The 23,469-nt window shown below is 44.3% G+C and overlaps 1 protein-coding gene and 1 long non-coding RNA gene across 9 annotated transcripts in view; one reads left to right on the forward strand and one right to left on the reverse strand.

Moving 5' to 3' along the window:
• C11H2orf42 (chromosome 11 C2orf42 homolog) overlaps window positions 1-16,923 on the reverse strand; it is a 27,914-nt gene extending 10,991 nt beyond the window's left edge. The window contains exons 1-6 of one of the 7 annotated variants that reach the window (XM_072768705.1): window positions 16,769-16,795; window positions 15,216-15,315; window positions 6,440-6,718; window positions 5,208-6,042; window positions 4,378-4,488; window positions 1,883-1,987 (exon numbers count right to left, since the gene is read on the reverse strand). In XM_072768705.1, coding sequence (XP_072624806.1) covers window positions 1,883-1,987; window positions 4,378-4,488; window positions 5,208-6,030 — 1,039 coding nt within the window. In that variant the 5' untranslated portion in view covers window positions 6,031-6,042; window positions 6,440-6,718; window positions 15,216-15,315; window positions 16,769-16,795. Of the gene's footprint in view, window positions 1-1,882; window positions 1,988-4,377; window positions 4,489-5,207; window positions 6,043-6,439; window positions 6,719-15,215; window positions 15,316-16,072; window positions 16,284-16,374; window positions 16,499-16,540; window positions 16,669-16,768 lie in introns of those variants that run through there. The other 6 variants (XM_072768701.1, XM_072768707.1, XM_072768703.1 and 3 more) reach the window with 6 other exon arrangements.
• Window positions 16,547-22,263, forward strand: LOC140600452 (uncharacterized). Of its 2 annotated transcripts, XR_012003735.1 has the most exons (3): window positions 16,558-17,537; window positions 17,611-17,702; window positions 17,788-22,263. It is a non-coding gene; the product is annotated as an uncharacterized lncRNA (long non-coding RNA). The 2 variants fall into 2 exon arrangements; XR_012003734.1 differs by having other exon boundaries at window positions 16,547-17,537; window positions 17,611-22,263.
• Window positions 22,264-23,469: the final 1,206 nt, after the last annotated feature.

The raw sequence follows: 23,469 nt of genomic DNA on the forward strand, positions 1-23,469 counted from the left end.
TTGAATTCACAACCCTGAGATCAAGAGTTACACGCTCTAGGGACGCCTGGGTGGCTCAGCAGTTGAGCGTCTGCCTTTGGCTCAGGGCGTGTTCCTGGGGTCCCGGGATCGAGTCCCACGTCGGGCTCCCTGCATGGAGCCTGCTTCTCCCTCTGCCTGTGTCTCTGCCTCTCTCTCTCTCTCTCTCTGTGTCTCTCATGAATAAATAAATAAAAACCTTTAAAAAAATATTCTAACTGGGGTGCCTGGATGGCTCAATGGGTTAAGCTTCTGACTTCAGCTCAGGTCATGGTCTCAGCATCCTGGGATGGAGCCCACTCCAGGGTCTCCGCTGGGCGGGGGGAGTCTGCTTAACCCTCTTCCTCTCACTCTGTCCCTCCCCCTACTCATGCTCGCTATCTATCTCAAGTAAATAAATTAGATATTTTAAAAATGTCTTCTACCTGATATTTTTTATTACATTCCCTGCCATTCCAAAAACGTTTATTCCTGGAATGTGTAAGTTCTTAGTTAATTGGTTAGTTAAGATTTGATCTTAGGGGATCCCTGGGTGGCACAGTGGTTTAGCGCCTGCCTTTGGCCCAAGGCGCGATCCTGGAGACCTGGGATTGAATCCCACGTCGGGGTCCCGGCGCATGGAGCCTGCTTCTCCCTCTGCCTATGTCTCTGCCTCTCTCTCTCTCTTTCTCTGTGACTATCATAAATAAATAAAAATTAAAAAAAAAAAAAGATTTGATCTTAATATCTAGTTGTTTGTTCGTTTGTTTTACGATCTTATTTATTTATTTGAGAGAGAGAGAGAGAGAGAGAGAGAGAGAGACTGAGCATGTGCACAAGCAGGGAACAGCAGAGGGAGAGGGAGAAGCAGGGACTCAAGACTCCTCCATCCCAGGACTTTGGGATCATGACCTGAGCTGAAGGCAAATTCCCAACCGACTGAACCACCCAGGCACCTTGATGAAAGCTGGTATTTTTTTTTTTAATCATTTATTTATTTATTTATTTATGATAGTCACAGAGAGAGAGAGGCAGAGACACAGGCAGAGGGAGAAGCAGGCTCCATGCACCGGGAGCCTGACGTGGGATTCGATCCCGGGTCTCCAGGATCGTGCCCTGGGCCAAAGGCAGGCGCTAAACCGCTGCGCCACCCAGGGATCCCTGAAAGCTGGTTTTTAATCACCCAGCTATAATATCTGAGAGTTAAGAAAATGTTGATCCCCAAATGTACAAGCTTAGTTATTCTGAGAAGTAAATATATATTATGTTCAAATTAAGTCATTTTGTCTTATAAGTTCAGAATGTGATAAATTTAACACATGTTGACTTTGATATTATCCATTTATTATTTTTTAAAGTAATCTCTGTGTCCAACGTGGGGCTCAAACTTACAACCCCATGATCAAGAGATCAAGAGTCCCATACTGTACCGACAGAGCCAGTCAGGTGCCCCCAAACTTCCATGACTTTGGAGAACAGATTATATTAGTCTTTCTCAACAAATATTTATCACTGCATAGTTCTAAAATCTGTTTCTTCCTCACCGTTCAGGCTCATACTGAGTTGGTATAGCATGTAGGCTATAAGCAACAAAAGGAAGATATCCTACAGATATGTGTGCTGTGGAAACATGAAGTCATTTTTGCTGCATTTGTTATTTAAAAGATACAGTTTGAAAAAAAATAAATAAATAAAAGATACAGTTTGATTTCGAGTAGGATTTTAAATCAGTGGAACAGCACAGACCTCAGCCTCAATGCCTGCTAGTGTTTATCCCGGCATTCTTTGGGGGATAACATGCAACATTTCTTTTGATTATATTGCTTTGGGCCTCTTTAGGATGATTTCCCACCTCTTTAACCTACCCTGGGGAAGGCAAACTCACCCTGCCTTTTTAATGAAGAAGCAACCACAGGTTTTTTCAGGCCACTTTTCCTTAGATTACTGCTCACTGCATCCTGAGGCAGTAGTGAACTGTTCGTCTGTGCACCTAAACCACAAATCATTACGGTGTTTAATAGTATTTTTGCAGAATAGAAATCAATTCAATATCGAGTTCTGAACAGTCTAAAACATAAAAAGTCTTTGTTAATTTCTAAGCATCAGTTTCTAGAAGGAATTAGCACTAGGCTTTATACATAACATTTTCAGTTTTATATGCTCTTTACAGGAAATTGGGGTGTGGGTTGGGGGCCTAGAAGTGAAAAGAAGAAAAAAATATTCACCCACTGCTCCTCACCTCTCAATCACTATCCCCACCTCAAAATCACTATCAATTTTCTGGTAAACTATTGTGTGGATGTGTGTGCGTGCATGCGAAAACAGTTGATTTTGCTGGTTTTGTGATTTTAAGTAACTGTGATTGTGTCAGGATTGCCAAATTTAGCAAAAAAAAAAAAAATCTGAATTTCAAATAAATGAATAGTTTTTTTAGCCTAAGTATGTTCCAAATGTTACATGGGACATACTAAAATTCATTGTTTGTACAAAAATCAAATTTAATGGAGCATTCTGTATTTTACCTGAGTATCTAAACATTTCTTTATAATAATTCTTTTATTTATTTTAGAGTGTGTGTGTGCACATACTTGTGCAAGAGCAGGGGGAGGGGTAGAGGGAGAAGGAGAGAGAATCTCCACGAGACTCTGAGCCAAGTGCAAAGCCTCACAGGGAGCTCGATCCCAGGGCCCTGAGATCACCACCTGAGCCAAAACCAAGAACTGGATGCTAAACTGACTGAGCCACCCAGGTGCCCTATAATAATTCTTTACAATAATTTTTATAATTCTTTATAGTTGTTTTTAATGGTTGCCTGATAAAGTGATCAAGTCACTTTATCAAGGTTTATTGAATTATCCCTAGTGGTTGGCCAGTTACAAATAACTGTAAAATGAACACCTGTGAACAAAATGCTTTTCCTGTATCCAGGATTATTTTCTTGGGGAGCCTGCTGGCTCAGTGGTTAAGCGTCTGCTTTTGGCTCAAGTCATGACCTCGGGGTCCTGGGATCGAGTCCCGTATCAGGCTCCCTGCATGGAGCCTGCTTCTCCTTCTATGGAGCCTATGTCTCTGCCTCTCTCTGTGTCTCTGATGAATAAATAAATAAACTCTTTAAAAAGAAAGGATTAGGGCAGCCCCGGTGGCGCAGCGGTTTAGTGCCGCCTGCAGCCCAGGGCGTGATCCTGGAGACCCTGGATCGAGTCCCACGTCAGGCTCTCTGCATGGAGCCTGCTTCTCCCTCTGCCTGTGTCTCTGCCTCTCTCTCTCTCTCTGTCTCTATGAATAAATAAACAAAATCTTTAAAAAAAAAAAAAGAAAGGATTATATTTTCTTATAAAATATTTAGAGGGGTGCCTGGGTGGCTCAGTCGGTTAAGCATCCCACTCTTGGTTTCAGCTCCGGTCATGGTCTCGGTTGTGACAAGCCCTGCTGCTGGCTCCACGCTCAGTGGGGAGTCTGCTTCTTTCCTTCTCCTTCTGCCCCTCTGTGGGTGAGTGTGTGCTCTCTCTCTCTAAAACAAATCTTTTTTTTTTAAAAATTATTTACAATTAGGACTAAGGATAAGAACTTTCTTTTCTTGGGAAAACATAAATAAGTAAACATTTAACAACAATCTCTGCTCTAGATTGTCAGAATTACTCCTTAAAAACAAATCCCCGTGTCACTTTGTTTCTTCATCTTTCTCTAACATCCTCGCACCAAAACTCCTGTGTGTGACCATCTGACCCACCTCTACAAATACTCTACCCACAAAAAGGTTGCTACTCTACATGTGTGAACTGGATTATTTTTCTCTTTTGTTTAGAGTCTAGGCCTTTTAACACTTATTTACTATAATTAGTAAATTTACTAATTTACTTATTTGCAGTATTTTCTAATTTACTTATTTACTAATTTACTTATTTACAGTATTTTCATACTGACTTATCTGACTACTTAACTGACACTAGTACACTTGCAGTAAAAAAAAAAATATACATGTGCCACATATTGAAAATGAAGCTAAGAAACTACAGTCTTAAATTAGTTTGTAAAATACAATTAACCATTGTCACACATTTTAAAAAAACACTCTATGGATGAAACCTTCCTGACACTGTCCTAAACCAGACTGAGGGGTCGGGTTAGTCCAAATGTTTAAGGGATAAACAACACATACGATATAATAAAGGTAGAGTCTGGTTGGACCTTATACTTGGCCAAAAGAACCAAACCTTAGCTCTACAAAGAATCATCAATAGAGGATAAAACTTTTTTCAGGAAAGAAACATTAAGAAACATTATTTCTGTATTTTCTAAGATTCAGTGAAACACATAATACATAGTAAGACAATCTCTAAAGGCAACAGCATCAAACAAACAAACCGAACAGCTTCTTACCAGGTAGTTCGTCCTTTTTCCTCTTCTTTGGCTTAGAGGCAGGAGACTCACAAGCTGATACTGTTGATTCTGAATGGCAACCTAACTGGGGCACAATCACCTCTTTAAGACCTGAAATACAATAGATTTCTTAATTATTAATACCACCCAAGAGTAAGTATGGGCCCCTGCCTAGAGAAAATTAATTTATAAAAAACAAATTATGGAGTGATTGCCTGCTTTAAAATTAATTAATTTAAAGACTCCCCAAGACATAGGTTTTTGTTTACGGATAATTAACATGATAAAAGACTACAGAGAAATAAAACTAGAAAGTTAGGAACTGCCAACTAAAAATCATTAAGAAATGAAAATAAAAAGCATCTAAAAGATAAAACTGTTAATAACCACAAGAAAAGACTTGCTGTGCAGTCCTGAAAGATGTTTTAGCAGGTACTTGCTTTCCTCATCTTTAAAAATAAGACACAAGCAAGCGACCCAAAATAAAAGGTTTTTTTGTTTATTCTTTGTTTTTATTAACATAGGGCATCTGTGAAAGAGTTAAAAAAAATAAAAAGGCAAAGCAACTGCTAACTTTTGCTAGATTTGTTGTCTCAGAGAAAATGCCCAAGACTCTTGAGCATCTATTTCAACCAACCCACTGACCAACTGACCAACCAACCAACCTTGAGGCAACTGTGCTGAGTGGGAGTAAAAGAAGGAATGCTTTTCATTTGAGTTATCTAGCAACTGCTTCTGAAGGTTGCTAGGACAATCTCCAGATGCCATCAGTGGAACTCTTTCATTGCCATTTTAGAAAAACAGAGTAACTGTGTCAACACACCACCTACCGCTGGAATCAAAATTTAGGAAGTCTGAGAATTCCTGAGCCAATGTCTCATCACTGGCAAAGGCACAGATGCAAGCAAAGAAATGGATACATCTCTGGGCCACCTCATCCTTGGAGGTGGTCGACTTGTGCGCTTTCAGGGCCTGGCAGGAGCAGAAGAACCGGCGCTCAGGCAAGCTTTTGGCACTGATTTTCTGCACAAAGGATGTATGCAAATACCCCAAACTATGCTTCTGGCTTGCCTTGCATTTCACCACCAAAATGTTTTTAGTAATCCTCTGGACAAGGGGACCTGTGGGTTCCGTAGCCAGCTGCCAGATGGTCTGCTTGGTTTCTGGGGAGGCCTGCATTGCGTTCAGGACCGAGCTCTTCAGGGTCAGAGGCGTGGCTTCTGCTTGGCAGTTCACCGCCAGCTTGATGTGCTGGCACTGATTTTCCACTACCCCCTGGGTGGCAGCTTTCAGGCACGAGGGCACATAACAGCGTCCAGAGCTCAACTGAGTGATGATTGTTCCGTCCACCGTCTGTATTGTCGTCTCTGACACACCCAGCTCCACAAAGCAGCGGTGATCGGGGCCCCGGTCTCTCTGCCGCACTGAGTACACCTGCAGGTCGGAGCCCGTTATGATTCTGACAGCTTCCGCACTAGGCTGCTTCCGTGCCCCGCAGCGGAATATGGTTCCACACGTCTTGTTCTTGCAGCTCAGGCCCCTGGTTCCGTTGTATGTGCCGCATCGGGGACACTTTCTGATTCCCCTTAATGTGGCCTTCCCCAAATCAGACAAGAAGGCTGGGACTTTAGTCCTCAGAGAGCTGGCTTCCATTGTTCAAAGGCCCTAGAAGAAGCAATCAGCCCATCAGCATGGATATACATCGCGACACACACACACACACACACACATACACACACACACATACACGGAGTAAAATCACCTGCGATATTTTGTACAGAAAGTAAAAGGTTAGCTACCATTTCCAAATTGCACCTGCAAACGGAACAGTCATGTAAGCCATCAAACAAAAGTGAAGGAAATCTTGCTTTTCTAATCATTACACCTTTTTAGAACCCTAATATAACTAAACCATTTTTTTGGCTCAACACTGCTTTATACAACAACCTAGTGAGTTACCCTAATTTTTACATGCACAAATGTTTCATCCAGACAAGAACTGGAGAGTGGGAAGGAGTTCTTTCCTTTCCACCATTCCTGACAAAACCCAGCCTGATCCTACCTGAATCAGCTGCCAGCACATCTGGAAAACAGTATAACCTGAATTCATAAGACCCGAGAGGTTGTTCATTAGTTTGTGATGATCATAGAGGATGGGCAAAGACATAATCATTTGCAGAGTAAATGATACTGTTTAACCCAAAGTCTTGTGAAGTTTGAACTCTCTGGTGTAACAATGCAGACATTCCGCCTCCTTCTTGGGCAGCCAATCGCAAAGCTCCTGCCCAGTGTTCCAGAGTCAAAGGAGATTCCCACTGTCCTCAGTGGAGATCTTGGCAATCTACAAGGAAGACAAGAAAAGACACTAAATTTACAAGAATAACATGACTTTGTCCTCTTAGAAGAGGAATCTTAAGTCTTCCACAGATCTTGGAAAAATATTTGACAGAAACTGTCATGGAAACAGTTGTTTTGTACTTCCACCTAAAGCTGGTCAAACAGTGCTGATGTCAGAGGATCCCTGGGGCCTCAGCAGTTTAGCACCTGCCTTTGTCCCAGGGCGTGATCCCGGAGTCCCGGGATCGAGTCCCGCTTTGGGCTCCCTGCAGGGACCCTGCTTCTCCCTCTGCCTGTGTCTCTGCCTCTCTGTGTCTCTCATGAATAAATAAAATCTTAAAAAAAAAAAACAAAAAACAAAAAACAAAACAGTGCTAATGTCATTACATGGGGAGTGTCACGAACATCCAGAGCCGTGGCATATGATTGGCCAAATGCTCATCCTTCTTAATAGTAATGCATTATATCTTAGGGTGCTTTCTGCTTTTTTTTTTTTAAGATTTATTTATTATTCATGAGAGAGAGAGAGAGAGAGAGAGAGAAGCAGAGACACAGGCAGAGGGAGAAGCAGGCTCCATGCAGGGAGCCCGATGTGGGACTGGATCCCGGGACTCCAGGATCACACCCTGGGCCAAAGGCAGGCGCCAAACCACTGAGCCACCCAGGGATCTCCTACTTTCTGCTTTTCAAAGTGCTTTCATGTTGTTTCATTTGAACGTCACAATACTAGCATTTCATTTGAGCCAAACAACTATCACACTTTACAGAAATTAAAAAGTTAAGTAGCCTGTGGCGCCTAGGTGGTTCAGTCAGTGGAGCGTGTGACTCTTGATCTTGGGTTCATGAGTATGAGCCCCACAGTGGGCATAAAGAATATTAAAAACAAAACAAAACAAAAAAAACCTAAAATGCGAAAAAAAAATTTGAGGGGTACACAGGTGGCTCAATCAGTTAAGTGTCTGACTCTTGTATTCAGCCCAAGACATGATCTCAGGGTCTGGGATGGAGCCTCAAGTCGGGCTCTCAGCACTTAGCCAGGAGTCTGCTTGAGATGCTCTCTCCCGACTCCCTCAGCCCCTCCCCCTGCTCATGCTGGCTCTCTCTCTAAAATAAATAATCTTAAAAAAAAATCAACATAAAAACAAAGTAACTTCCCTGAGGCCACCCAGCAAAATCAGAAATGTGGTTTCACGTGTCTGTTAATAAGAGGGTGAATCTCTTTTGATTTCCCCTCTAATATTATGACAATTTTCAAACATATAAAAAAAAAATATTTAGGGATCCCTGGGTGGCGCAGCGGTTTAGCGCCTGCCTTTGACCCAGGGCGGGATCCTGGAGACCCGGGATCGAATCCCACGTCGGGCTCCCGGTGCATGGAGCCTGCTTCTCCCTCTGCCTGTGTCTCTGCCTCTCTCTCTCTGTGACTATCATAAATAAATAAAAAAAATTAAAAAAAAAATTTATACAGGGGCAGCTGGGTGGCTCAGTGGTTGAGCACCTGCCTTCGGCCCAGGTCATGACTCTGGGGTCCCGGGATCAAGTCCCACATCAGGCTCCCTGCATGGAGCCTGCTTCTCCCTCTGCCTGTGTCTCTGCCTCTCTGTCTCTCATGAATAAATAAAATCTTTTTTTTTTTTTTTTTAATTTTTATTTATTCATGATAGGCACACAGTGAGAGAGAGAGAGAGAGGCAGAGACACAGGCAGAGGGAGAAGCAGGCTCCATGCACCGGGAGCCCGACGTGGGATTCGATCCCGGGTCTCCAGGATCGCGCCCTGGGCTAAAGGCAGGCGCCAAACCGCTGCGCCACCCAGGGATCCCTAAATAAAATCTTAAAAAAAAAATTATACAGTGAAGTTTCACATACCCACTCACTACATTCTACAATTAACGTTTTACTGTTTTTGCTTTATTACATATCTATTTATCCCTTTCTCCATTCATCAAACCCTCTTACATTTTATTGGATTTCAAAGTAATTTGCAGGCATCAATTCAGCTCTCATTAACTAAAGTTCAGCTTTAAAAAAAAAAGATTTTATTTTTTTTAAGATTTTATATTTTTAAGTAATCTCTATACCCAACATGGGGCTCAATCTCACAACCTCAAGATCACAAGTAAAACAAACAAACAAACAAACAAACAAAAGATCAAGAGTCACATGCTCTACAGACTGAGTCAGCCATGTGCCCCAAAGTTCAATATATTTTTTAAGGTAATCTGCTTGTGATGTTGAAATAGGCGGTTAGTGCTGTTCTTGTCCCCTGACCCCAGAGGATTACCTGGATGAACTTTTCCACCCACATTTTCTATAGTCTATTTGTTAATCAACAAATTATAAGGTACAAACAAGCAAAGTCTAAGAATGCTCACCCTTTCACTGGTCCTATGAATTAATCTCCCAACTGTAATATTTTTTGAGTATCCACTAAGTGAATAAAGCTTTGTGAAATATGATCTATTGCAGGATTTTTTCACCTTTGGCACTAATGACATTTAGACACAGATAATTCTTTGTTGTGCAGAACCGTCCTATACACTGTAAAATGTTAGGTAGCACCCCCGGTCTCTACCCACTAGATGCCAGTAGCAATCAAGTCTTCCTCCCCAAAGTGTTAAAAAAAATAAAAATGTCTCCATATATTGCTGGATATCCTGGGGTGGGGGTAGGGTGGGGGTAAATCATCCATTAAAACCCCCTGATCTAGGGCAGTAGCCTGTTTACGCAGCATTTCCTTTCCAGGTCAATAAACTTCTTTAGTAGGTATTTTCATTCAGCCAGACATGGCATCTTAGAAGAGAATGTTGTTCCAAAGTCAAAAGATGAAATGTTTGCCCTTTACCACCAATTATCTCTGTGACCAAATTTAACTTCTGAACTTTAGGTTGTTTTTCATTTGCAAACTAGAAAAAAAAATATGTATATAAAATACCTATATATGAAAAAGCTTAACAAACTAATCAATTTTAAAAATTACATTGATGATGATGACTTAACATAGCATTAAAGTAGAAAATAACAAATTTGCTCATTAAGGAGGCACTGTTTTGCCAATTACTGTGGCGAAGCCATAAGGTGCTATAGTTTTAGCATCATCAAAGGAATTCCATTCTTTCCTCTCATTTTTTCTTTTACTTTTTTTTTCAAAGATTTATTTATTTATTCATGAAAGAGAGAGAGAGAGGCAGAGACACAGGCAGAGGGAGAAGCAGGCTCCCTGCGGGGAGCCCAATGTGGGACTTGATCCTGGGACCCCGAGGTCACACCCTGAGCCGAAGGCAGATGCTCAACCACTGAGCCACCAGGCATCCCCTCTTTTACTTTTTTGATTATTCTCTGCAGAAGGTAATCTGTTAGTGTCTTTCTAAATTACAAATGTACTTTTTTTTTTTTTTAAGATTTTATTTATTTTGGGATGCCTGGGTGGCTCAGTGGTTGAGCGTCTGTCTTCGGCTCAGGGAGGTTTGTTCTTTTTTTTTTTTTTTTAATTTTTTTTTTTTTATTCATCCTTTCTCACTTCACATACTCCAATAAATTCCAGGCAGATAAAACATTCAAGTATGAAAAATGGTACTGTTAACAGAGAATAAAGGGAAGGGATTTAACAATGTTTTTTAAGGATATCAGAATGAGCATAGCCTAAATTATGACAAATCCACAAAACACTGATTTTTCCCCTGACTACATCAGTGCTGTTTTTCTTTCTTAAGAAGCCTCTTTACTGGGGCACCTGGGTGGCTCAGCTTTTAAGCGTCTGTCTTCAACCCAGGACATGACTAACCCGGGTCCTGGGATCAAGTCCCACATTGAGCTGCCCGTGGGGAACCTGCCTCTCTCTCTGCCTATGTCTCTGCCTCTATGTCCTCGTGAATAAATAACTAACATCTTTAAAAAAGAGAGAAAGAAACTTTATTGAATACAGACCATAAAATTCACCCACTTTATGTATATGATTCAATGACAGTCATTATTACATTTGTAGAGTCAGGCATCCACCACTATAACCCAGTTTGAGAACCCTTCTATCATCCTTTATGAAAAGATCCACTAGACGTTTGCAATCAACTACCATTCTCATCCCCAGGCAATCACTACTCTGTTTTCTTGTCTCAATAGATTTAACTTTTCTGGACATTTCATATAAATGGAATCATATAATATGTGGTATTTTGTGTCTGGCTTCTTTCACATGACATGCTGTTTTTGTTTTTTTTTTTTAAAGATTTTATTCATTTATTCCTGAGAGACACAGAGAGAGGGGCAGAGACATAGGAAGAGGGAGAAGCAGGCTCCATGCAGAAAGCCCAATGCAGGACTCGATCCCAGGACCCCCGGATGACAACCTGAGCCAGAGGCAGATGCTCAACCACTGAGCTCCCCAGGTGTCCCTTGCTGTGCTTTTAATTTGCATTTCTCTAATGAATAGTGATGCTGAGCAACATATTACATGCTTATTTAGCCATATCTGTCTCTTTAGAGACATACTATTCAAATGTTTCACCCATTTTATTTTTTTTTTTAAGATTTTATTTATTTATTAATGAGAGAGAGCAGAGGCAGAGGGAGAAGCAGGCTCCATGCAGGGAGCCCGACATGGGACTCGATCCTGCGTCTCCAGGATCACGCCCTGGGCCGAAGTCAGCGCTAAACCATTGAGCCACCCGGGCTGCCCTGTTTCACCATTTTATTTTCTTTATTTAAACATTTTTTTAAAAGATCTTATTTATTTATTCATAGAGACACAGAGAGAGAGAGAGGCAGAGACCCAGGCAGAGGGAGAAGCAGGCTCCATGCAGGGAGCCCGACGTGGGACTCGATCCTGGGTCTCCAGGATCACACCTCAGGCTGCAGGCGGCGCTAAACTGCTGCGCCACGGGGGCTGCCCATGTTTCACCATTTTAAAATTAAGACTGAGGGGTGCCTGGCTGGCTCAGTTGGTAGAGCACATGACTCTTAACCTCAGCATCATGAGTTCGAGCCCCACACTGGACCATAGAGCTCACCTAAAAACAAACAAACAATTAAATAAAATTAAAACTGGTTATATTTGATATACAAAAATGAAAATTTTCTGCATAGAAAAATGTACCATAAACTAGTCCAAAGATGAAAACAAAGTGAGGAATAAAAGCGGTGCAGGACTTGTACACTGAAAACTGCAAACATCACTGGAAGAAATTAAAGACCTAATGATTTCTGGGTGGCTCAGGTGGTTAAGCGTCTCTTAGTTTCTGCTCAGGTCATTGTCTGGGGGTCTGGGACCAAGCCCCCAGGCTCAAGTCTGGTTCCACGCTCACTGAGGAGTCTGCTTGAGATTCTGTCTCCCTCTCCCCACCCCTCTGCCCTTACCCCCATTTTTGCTTGCGCATGCTCTCTCTCCCTCTCTAAAATAAAGTCTGGGATCCCTGGGTGGCTCAGCAGTTGAGCCCCTGCCTTCGGCCCAGGGCATGATCCTGGAGACCCGGGATTGAGTCCTACATCGGGCTCCCTGCATGGAGCGTGCTTCTCTCTCAGCCTGTGTCTCTGCCTCTCTGTGTAAATAAAAAAAAAAAATAATAAATAAATATTTTAAAAATAAAAATGAATAAAATCTTAAATAAAAATTAAAGACCTAAAAAAAAAATGGAAAGACCTCTCATGTCTGGAGATCAGAAGACTAATATTAAGAAGGTACTACTCTCCAAAATGATCTATAGATACAATGTAATCTCTATCAAAATTCCAGATGTCTTTTTTTTTTTTTTAAGATTTTATTTATTTATTTGAGAGAGAGGGAGAGAAAGACAAAGTGGAGGTAGGGGCTGGGGGAGAAGTCGATTCCCTGATGAGCAGGGAGCCCGACTTGGGGCTCAGTCTCAGGACCCTGGGATCAAGACCTGAGCTGAAGCAGAAGCTTAAATGACTTGAGTCACCCAGGTGCCTTTCTTTGCAAATTGACAAGGTGATCCTAAAATTAACATAGAAATGAAGGCAGAGCCAAAACAATCTTGAGAAAGAATAACAGAATGTAAGAACTCATACTTTTTTATTTCAAAACTTACTACAAAGCAAATTAAGACAATGTGGAGGGGGAAGGGGGGGAAAGACAATGTGGACAGAGAAGACAAACACTATAGGATTTTACTTATATGTATAATTTTAAAAAGCCAAACTGATAAAGACAGAGAATGGAATGGATGGCCAGGGAGTGAGGGGTGGGAGAAATGGGAGATATCAGTTAAAGGTGCAAACTTCCAGTTATAAGATGAATAAGCTCTGGGGATCTATTAGGCAACATGGTGATTATCGCTAATGATAGTATATTATATTACTAACATACTTTCCCTAATAGCTGAAAGTTGCTGAGAGAGTAGACGTTAAATGTTCTCACCACAACAAAACACGGTAATTATATGACATGAAGGTGTTAGCTAGTACTTTGGTGGTAATCATTTTGCTATATATACGTGCATCAAAATGCACTGAACACCTGGGGCTCCTGGGTGGCTCAGTTGGTTAAATCTGCCTTCAGCTCAGGTCATGATCCCAGGCTTCCAGGATCAAATCCCAAGTAGGGCTCCCTGCTCAGGGAGAGTCTGCTTTTCCTTCTCCCTCTGCCCCTCCCCTTACTTATGCTCTCTTTCTCTCTCTTAAATAAATAAAATCTTAAAAAAAAAAAAAAAAAAAAAGAAAAAGAACCCAATTTAAAAATGGGCAAAGGGTCTGAATGGTATTTCTCCAAAGAAACAGCCAATAAACATGAAAAATTGTTCAACATCACATAATTAGGAAATTTCAGATCAAAACCACAATGTGATGCCATTTCATAGCCACTAAGATGACTATAAAAGGCAGACAATAACAAGTGTTGTCATGGATCTTGAAATACTGGAACCCTCACACAGTTGATAGTATCGTAAAATGGCAGTCACTTTGGAAAACTAATGGTTGATGGTTCCTCAAAATGTTAGAGTTAGCATATGACTCACAAGAGCATATACCAAGGCAACTGAAAACATACAAAAATGTGTACTTGTATGTCATAGTAGTAGCATTCCTAATAGCCAGGAGGTGGAATCAATCCAATATCCATCAACTGATGAATGAACCAACACAACACGGCATACCCACACAATGGAATATAGTTTGGCTCTGAGATGAGATTCTGCTACATGCTATATGAGTCTTGAAGTATTACATTAAGTGAAAGAAGCCAGACACAAAAAAGCTACACACTGTATGATTACATTTAAATGAAATATGCAGAATAGGCAAATGCACAGAGACAAGTGTTGGTTGCCAAGAGCTGGGAAGAAAGGGAGAAATGCGTGCCTGCTAGTGAGTACTAGTACTAGTACTGCTAGCTTCCTTTCCAAGTGATGAAAGGCTGTGAAATTGTGAATATATGAAAAACTACTGAATAACAACAGTTTAAAGGAGTGAATTCTATTTAACAAAGCTTTTTTTTTTAAGATTTTATTATTATTTTTTTTTAAAGGATTTTTTTTTTTAATTTTTATTTATTTATGATAGTCACACACAGAGAGAGAGAGGCAGAGACACAGGCAGAGGGAGAAGCAGGCTCCATGCAGGGAGCCCGACGCGGGACTCGATCTGGGGACTCCAGGATCAGGCGCTGGACTGAAGGCGCTGGACTGAAGGACACTAAACCGCTGAGCCACCAGGGCTGCCCGATTTTATTATTTATTTGAGAGAGAGAGAGAGAGAGAGAATGGGTGGGGGGACAGAGGAAGAGGGACAAGCGGACTCCATGCTAAGCATGGAGCTCAACTCAGGGCTCCATCTCATGACCCTGAGATCATGACCTGAGTGGAAACCAAGAGCTGGACACTTAACTGAATGAGCCACCCAGGGGCTCCTAATAAAGCTGTTATTAAAAGGGGTTCCTGGGGATCCCTGGGTGGCGCAGCGGTTTGGCGCCTGCCTTTGGCCCAGGGCGTGATCCTGGAGACCCGGGATTGAATCCCATGTCGGGCTCCCGGTGCATGGAGCCTGCTTCTGTCTCTGCCTCTCTCTCTCTCTCTCTCTCTCTGTGTGTGTGACTATCATAAATAAATAAAAATTTAAAAAAAAATAAAAATAAAAAATAAAAAATAAAAGGGGTTCCTGGGGCAGCCCGGGTGGCCCAGCAGTTTAGCGCTGCCTTCAGCCCAGAGCGTGAATCTGGAGACCCGGATCGAGTCACACATTGGGCTCCCTGTATGTGGGAGCTTCTCCCTCTGCCTGTGTCCCTGTGTCTGTGTGTCTCTCATGAATAAATAAAATCTTAAAAAAAAAAATGAAATAACGGTAGCCAGGTGGCCCAGTGGTTTAGTGCCTGCCTTCAGCCCAGGGTATGATCCTGGAGACCTGAGATTGAGTCCTGTGTTGGGCTCCCTGCATGGAGCCTGCCTCTCTCCCTCTCCCTCTGCCTGTGTCTCTGCCTCTCATTCCGTCATGAATAAATAAATAAAATCTTTAAAAAATAAATAAAATAAAATAAAATAAAAAGGCTACCTGCCTGGCTCAGTCAGTTGAGCATGTGACTCTTGATCTTGGGATTCTGAGTTTGAGCACCACATTGGGTATAGAGATTCCTTAAATACGATAAAAACCTGTCACTAAAAATAGAGGGAAAATATTTGAAACGTGAATGCCAAAGAGCTCATTTTCTAAAATAAGAGTTGTTTTTTTTTTTAATCAATAACAAACCCACTAAAAAAAAAAAAAAAATGAGCAGAGCATGAAAAGCCAGCTTGTGAAAAATAAAAAACAAAAATAATTTTCAACATCCCAAATCCTATCTTAAAATAAGCAAGAGGCAGGGGCAGCGGGAGGCTCGGCGGTGGGAGCACCTGCCTTGGGCTCAGGGCGTGACCCCGGGGTCCCGGGATCGAGTCCTGCCGGGAGCCTGCTTCTCCCTCTGCCTGGGTCTCTAGACGCCTCTCTCATGAGTAAATAGAATATGTTCTTAAAAAATGTGGCGTGTGCGGCTATAAATGGAATCCTCTGCTGGAAAACCACGGAACACCCCTGAGGCCCGGAGGGGGCGGGCCTGCCACTGCCAACGGCGCAGGTGGGCCTCAGGTACTGTGCTAGGGAAGACGGAGAAAGACAAATACCGTATGATTTCACTTATACGTGGAATCTAAGAAACCGACCAGCAAGAGAGCCCCAAGGTCCTGGACCCGGAAGGCAGGCGGGCGGCGGCCGGGGCGCAGGGGCAGGAGACGGGAGGGACACGGTGAAGGGCCGGGTGGTGCACAGGCCCCGCGCCCCGCGCCCCGCGCCCCGCCGGTCTCAGCACAGGGCGCCTCCGTAGCCGCGGACTCGGGGCGCGGGGGCACGTGAGGCTGCTGGGTCGCACGTCCGCTTTACCTCCACGGCCTAAGGTTAGGACAATGGCCTGCGCCTGAACCCCGCCCGCGGAGGTCGGTCTGGGCGGGTCTGCGGCTGAGCCCGGGCGGCGGCGGCGGCGGCGGGACAGCTCACCCAGGGCGGCTTCCTGGAGGCGGCGCAGGTTCCCGCAGGCCCCGACCGGCCGCGGCGGGCGCGGGGGCGCGGGGGCGCGGAGGGCGCGGAGGCCAGGGGCGGCCTGGCGTCGCCGCGGTCACGTGGGCACCGTCCGCCCGCTCGGACCCGCGGGGCCTGACGCGGCCTGACGCGGCCGCTCCACCTACCAGGCGCCGGTCCTCTACCGGGTCCCCGCGCCGAGCACGGCCGCGAGGCGGGGGCACGCCCACAAGCGGGCATCCCGGCTGCTGCGCCCCCGCGGCCCGCGCCCGCACGCCCGGCTTCCGGGCCCGCCCCCCGGCTTCCGGCCCCGCCCCCGCAGCTCCCGGAGACCTGCTTCCCGGCATCCTCCGCGCGCGGCGGCTCCCTTCCGGTGCCAAGCAGGCCCCGGCCTCGGCCCCGCCTGGCCGGCACCCCGCTCCTCGGACACGCTCTCCGCCTGCATTCCCGGCTCGACGCCGCGCGCGCCTTCTGTCAACGCGGCCCCCTTAGCTGCCCCGCGGCGCCCCGCTCCCTCCGCCGCCCGCGGCCGCGGGGCCCCAGGCCCAGGGCCGCCCTCACCTCCTCTCTCTTCGCCTGCCGCGGCCTTTTACAAACGCGGCCAAACTGTTGGCTGTAACGACGGTCGTTATTGGTCGGCGCCGCCCACGCGCGGCGGATGCCCGCCCCCTCGGCTCGCGTTGTCCGATGGGAGTTGTAGTTCGCTCCCGTAGGCGGCGGAGTCTGCGCGGAGCGGGCGGCGGGGGTGCTGCGCGGCGTCCCGTGCGGTTGCAGGCTGGGCGGGAGGCTTCAGCCCCGAGAGCGCTCTGTTTGGTGTAGAATTCACCGGTAATCGCAGCACAAATCGTCATAAATTCTGTGCATCATCAGCAGGCGTTGGCTGCGACTCGGCGTCTTGTCGGGGAAGACTCGCCCCCCCGGGGCGTTGGCTGTAAAACCTGCGTGTCCGCCCAGCCGGGGCCCCGGCCTAGCTGCGGGTCGCCCGCTACCCGGGGGTAGGCAAGGCCGGCGGGTCCCTGCGGCCTGCTGATGGGACCGGGGTCCAGACCGGAGGAAACGGGACAAGGGCACGCTACCACGAGGTGTTTCCAGTTCAGCGTTTCTGCTTTGATTATATATGCATATTTTTAATATTTATTTATTTATTTATTTATTTATTCACGAGAGACACAGAGAGAGAAGCAGAGACCCAGGCAGAGGGAGAAGCAGGCTCCACGCAGGGAGCCCGACGGGGGACTCCATCCCGTGACCCCGGGGTCACGCCCTGGGCCCCAGGCAGATGCTCCACCGCTGGGCCACCCCCGGCTGCCCGAAAATCCTCATTTTAAAGGTACTTCTTTATTGCTAAATCCAGTGGAGTTTTTCCCCCACACACACACCTCTTGTATTTTTCCTTCCTGCAGTATTTGACACACTTGACTGCTACTATTTCCTTGAAGTGTTTCCTCCGTGATTTCCGCCACAGCCAGGACCCTCTATTTCCCCCACCCGTCAGGTAGCTCCTTCTCATTCTCCTTTGCAAGCCTCTCTGCCTCTGCACCCGAAAACACTGGTGGACCTAAGAGTTTTTCTCCCTCTAGCATCTCTCTGGGCGATTTCCATTCCACGGATTTCCAACTGTCACCTAAATGCTGAAGACTCAGAGGCCTAATTTCAGCCTGGATCTCCCTCCTAAATTCTGTATCCTTACCGGCTAGTTATTTCTGTCACACAGATCTGAGCTGCACATGCTGAAGGCGGGAACTCCCTGGCTCTCTTCTGCCCTCTAACTAGCTTCTAGTCTTACTTGCCCTCACAAAGGGGCGCCTTTTCCTTTCCCTACTCCGCCATCCATCTGATTGCTCAAGCCAGGAGCCTGGGACACATCTTGACCTAAACACAAATTAGATCAATGGATCCCTAGGATCTTTAGGATTAAAAAACGTCCAAGTTACTTGGCATAGCACAAAGAATCGGCCCTGACTTGGTCTTTCAGTTTTAGCTCTTCTCACCTCCCGCCCAGTGTTCTAGCCCGTAGTATCAGCAGCACATGGTAGAAAAGCCATTTGGTCACAATCAGATTGTACGAGATAGCAATCGATTAAATCCAACAAACATGTGCTGAGCAAGCACCTATTATTTAGCGGGTTCCCGGACATAATATGGTATTGGAGGAAATGGACGCCAGCTTTCCGTTTACTGAAGAACACAAGTTTATTTTGAAGGACACAAGTTTAAAAATATAATCGAAAAAATGAAAACACCAATTGGCCCTTGAATGTGGTTAAATAGTGTGGGTCCACTTATATGCACGTTTTTTTCAATACAGTGTAGTACTGTATTTTCTCTTATAATTTTTTTAAATTCAATTTGCCAACATATAGTATAACACTCAGTGCTCACCCCATCACATGCCCTCCTTAGTGCCCGGCCCTGTCACCCCACCCGCCTCCCCTTCCGCATCCGTTTCCCAGGGTCAGGAGTCTCTCATGGTCTCTAGCTTTCTTTGTTGTAAGAATAGAATGTAGTGGCACCTGGATGGCTCAGTAGGTTAAGTGCCTGACTCCTTTCAGCTCAGATCTTTTATCTCAGGGTTAGGAGTTCAAGCCCCACATTGGGCTCCATGGTGGGTGTGGGGCCTACTTTAAAAATACAATATATATTTATTACTTAAAAATTATGTGTTGATCAACTATATTATTGGCAAGTCTTCCAATCAACAGTAGGCTTATTAATAGTTGCTTTGGGAAAGTCAGATTATACATAGTTTCGACTGTGCAGCGGGGTTGGTGTTCCTAACCTGTTATTGTTCAAGGGTCAACTATATTTAATTAAAGATTATCACGGATGCTATAAAGGAAAAGCTTTGTAAGATGGTTTGAGAAGCTACTGATTTATGATTTAGATTGGGGGTAAAGGAATGCCTTTTAGAGGAAGTGACATTTAAGTAGAGACTTGAAGACAAAGCAGGCAAAAGGGATTCAGGTGGCAAGGCCCCAGGATAGGAGTCTCCGTTCCCAATCCACCCTTCTTTACTTGGTTTTGCCAAACATCTCTTTTGCCTGTTGGCTCCCTGTTGGGCTTGGTCAGAGGGCACTGGGGAACAATGGGAGGAGATGGTGGTGGGAAGACACTTCCCTCACAGGTGGATCATTGCCATTGACCAGTTCCAACCTGCTCGTGCTTTCTGGCCAACAGCGAAGGACCTCTCCAGCCCACGCCCTCCGGCATGTTTCTTCACCAGGCTCCACGTTCTGTGGTAACCAAGTCCCCTTTGGAGAGGTCTCAAGGCTCTCCTAAACTCCCAGTTCCTTCACTGTAGCTGGTAGGTTTTTTCACCTGCGACTTCTGGATCCCTTTAACAGTCCTTGTTTTATCCCTTTTAGTAGTTAACCACCTTTTACTATTTAGCAACTATTTATATTAAAATTTCCTTTTCAAAGTTTTAGTGTTGGTCTCTCTCTCCTGACATGAAGTGTTTACTTATTCAAGAAACTTCAAAAAAAAAAAAAAAAAGAAAGAAACTTCAAGATAGGGCAGCCCAGATGGCTCAGTGGTTTAGCACTGCCTTCAGCCCAGTATGTGATCCTGGAGACCCAGGATCGAGTCCCGCGTGGGGTCCCTGCTTCTGTCTCTGCCTCTCTCTGTCTCTCATGAATAAAATAAAGTTTAAAAAAAAAAAAACTTCAGGAGAGGAGTGGGGAGCAGAAAGGCTTAGGGGAGAGTGGAGAATGACTTGCTGTGAAGTTGGAAAATACAAAATGCACAGAAAGCAATGCAGACCATACTAATTTATTAAAAAAGATTTTATTTTTAATCTTCACACCCAACCTGGGGCTTGAGCTCACAACCTCAAAATTAAATCTCATGCTCTGCCCAATGAGCCAGCCAGGGGCCCTCCTTATTAAAGACTTTAGATGACATCTTAAATGCAATTTGAAGCAAAAACTTTCAAGTAGGGGTGTGTATGTGTGTCACAATCGAATTTACTTGTTTAAAAGATTCTTTTGGGCTTTTGATTCTGTATAAACATGTTAGCCGCCTGGTTCTGGGTCTCTCTATCCCTCCTAGAAACCACGGAGAGCAACAAGGAAAACATAGGACCATGAATCCCCCCCCAAACACTACCTTAGGTGACACTAAGAGGGCAGAGAAAACTTAGAAGTTCCACACCGAGTGGTAATGCATGGGAGGCCACCAGAGTGCAGTGTACCAAGAGTGGGATACTGATGGCAGGTCTCACTCTGCAAATATTCACCCTGCGTGGAGACTGCAGTGAGGACCGAACAACTGTGTGAGTGCTGGGAGCAGTGGAGAAGGGAGGGAGATGTGTAAAGTGCCTGGGGTCCAGAGGTCTTTCAGAAAGCAAGTTAGGGGATCTCCTTGAAACACAGGCATTAGGTCTTAATGTAGCAGATGAAGGAATCCAGGGAGCTGAGAGCCTGCACATAACTTCTGAACAAGGTCATATCCCAAGGGAGGGAATTCATTGTAGCCAGAGGGAGGTGAGAAAATTGGACGGGGTTCCTCTCCTTCATTCTCCAAACAGTTTCAAATACAAATAAGCAGAAATGAATAAACACAGCACTTGTGCAGATGCTCTAATTAAAAATATGAAATTAAAAAAAATATGAAATAGCAAAACTTACCTAGTTCCCCTAAGGAAAAGACATGAAAAATGTTCCCACAAAGCAGCTGCAAATATATCAACATTCTAACATGAATTAAAAAACACTAAATGAAGCAAATGCAGCTAAGAAACATAAGAATTCCTTGCATGTGTCCGGATGGTGGAAATAAAAAACACAGGAAACATGCTGGAGAGAACGTGGAGAAAAAGGAATCCTCACGCGCTGCTGGTGGGAGTGCAAATTGTGAAGCTACTGTGGCAAACAGTATAGAGGTTCCTCAAAAAACTAAAAACAGAATTACCATATGATCCAGTAATTCCACTGCTAAGTATCTTCCCAAGGAATGTGGAAATATTAATTCAAAAAATATATATGCCTCCTGGGTTTATTGCAGCATTTTTTATAATAGCCAAACTATGGCAGCAGCCTAGGTGCCCAATGATATATCAATGGATACAGATGTGTGGTACACACGTGTAAACACACACATCCCACACATGATGAATGCTACTCAGCTGTGAAAAAGAATATTGCCACTTGCCAACATGAGTGGATCTAGAGAATAATGCTATGTGAAAGGAGTCAGAAACACAAATGATTTGTCTTATATGTGATTTTACTTGTATGTGGAATTTAAGAAACAAAGAAAAAAAGACAAACCAAAAAAACTGAACTATTAACTATAGAGAACTGATGGTTGCCAGAGGGGAGGCAAGTGGGTTGATGTGTGAAACAGGTGAAAGGGATTAAAAGAAACCATTTCGGAAATGAAGACTACGTTAAAGGGGGCACAAGTGAATCTGGAGACCACACGAAGCATGTTAAGGAACAGTTATTAGAAATGAGAAAAGCAAACAAAGATAAAAAGACTAAGAACAATTGATAGAAACAGAAGATAGGTAGAGGAAATCCAACATACAATATTCTAAGCAGTGGAAGAATACAAATATTTTCTAACGTAATCCAGGAAAGCTTCTGAAATACCTTAGTATGTGTATCTGGCCCAGGAAGGGAAGGTGGTTTCCCTTCTGGAAGGATGTTTCTCCTGACAATTGCCTTTTGTCACTTGCCTGATTTTCTTCCAACACAAGTCTTCCTACACCCTCCACCGTGTAAAATGGCTCATTCTCTAATTACCTACGTAGCCCACACCTCAGATGACCAAGCTGAGCCTGAGCCCTCTGACCATCATTCTGGACTGGCTGCCACATCGCTTCACAGCTGTTCTCCAGGACTCCCACGCCAGGTCCCATTGCTAGACGTTTTGATCTCTCGTTTTTATGGAGCTTACCCAGTAACTGAGAACTAGGGAATTCAAGGAAGAAAATCCTCTAAATTGCAGGTCTAAAAATGTTTATTCTATGGTCATCCATGATAGTGCATGTGTGTATAAAGTGTCATCGGATATATAATTCAAAGTTCTGAAAGCACTACTACTACTAGCTGTCTTTATTTAAAAGCGAAACACCGAACACCTCTTTGGAGAAGGTATGTACGTGAGCAGGGCTTAGTGACTGGCATTCTCCACTGTGAGGGGATTGGTGACCAGCTAGTTTTTTGGTGGGGACCATCAAATGTCAGCATCTGTCTTTTCTTTCAAAAACTGTTTATTTTGGGGATCCCTGGGTGGCTCAGTGGTGGAGTGTCTGCCTTCAGCCCAGGGCGTGATCCTGGGGTCCCGGGATCGAGGCCCGCATCAGGCTCCCTGCACAGAGCCTGCTTCTCCCTCTGCCTGTGTCTCTGCCTCTCTCTCTCTCTCTGTGTCTCTCATGAATAAATAAAATCTTAAAACAAAAACAAAAAAACAAAAGTTGTTTATTTTTTCCATATAAAGATCCTCCAAAGCCCGCATGATCTACACAAGTGCGGCTATTGGTATTTTAGAGCCGAACAAGGATAATGGGCTAGGAATCTCATTAACCTAGTAAAATTGTGCTTAATCACTATTCCTACCCTAACAATCCTTAGTTGGAGGTCTAGTTTTTCTCCTTTTTAAGTTGAATTACTGTCAGAACAACTTCAGCTGCCTCCAACTTCAGAGGCCTAATATAAAATCTTATTTAATTGAAACACATTCATAAACATTTTATTAAGGCTTTTAAATTAAAATGTGTTGTTATGGAAGGTAGGTTCTTACAGTTTTTTAAAGGTTTTGTTTATTATTTATTTATTCATGAGAGACAGAGAGAGAGGCAGAAACACAGGCAGGGGGAGAAGCAGGTTCCATGCAGGGAGCCCGACGTGGGACTCGATCTCGGGTCCCCAGGGTCATGCCCTGGGCTGAAGGCGGCGCTAAACTGCTGAGCCACCCGGGCTGCCCAGGTTCTTATAGTTCTAAATACAACAGTCAAAATGCAGTGACTGGAAAAGATGAAATAACTCTCTACAAAAAAATGATTTTGACTTTAGAAATCATCACTTTCACTGTTGTACATGTTTTGAGCCTCAATGTGGGGCTTGAACTCACAACCCCAAGATCAAATGTTACAAGTTCTACAACTGAGCCAGCCAGGTGTCCCTAAAGACAGGGACTGCTTTAAAAGCCCAGATCTGCTTTTTCATTCCTACAAACACATTTTACTTTTCCAATTTAACCATAACCTCAAGAGCACCCCACAGTACTTAGTAAACCTAATTCTCTTTGTAAATATA

The sequence above is a fragment of the Canis lupus genome, chromosome 11 (genome assembly GCF_048164855.1).
Source record: "Canis lupus baileyi chromosome 11, mCanLup2.hap1, whole genome shotgun sequence".
Lineage (NCBI taxonomy): Eukaryota > Metazoa > Chordata > Mammalia > Carnivora > Canidae > Canis > Canis lupus.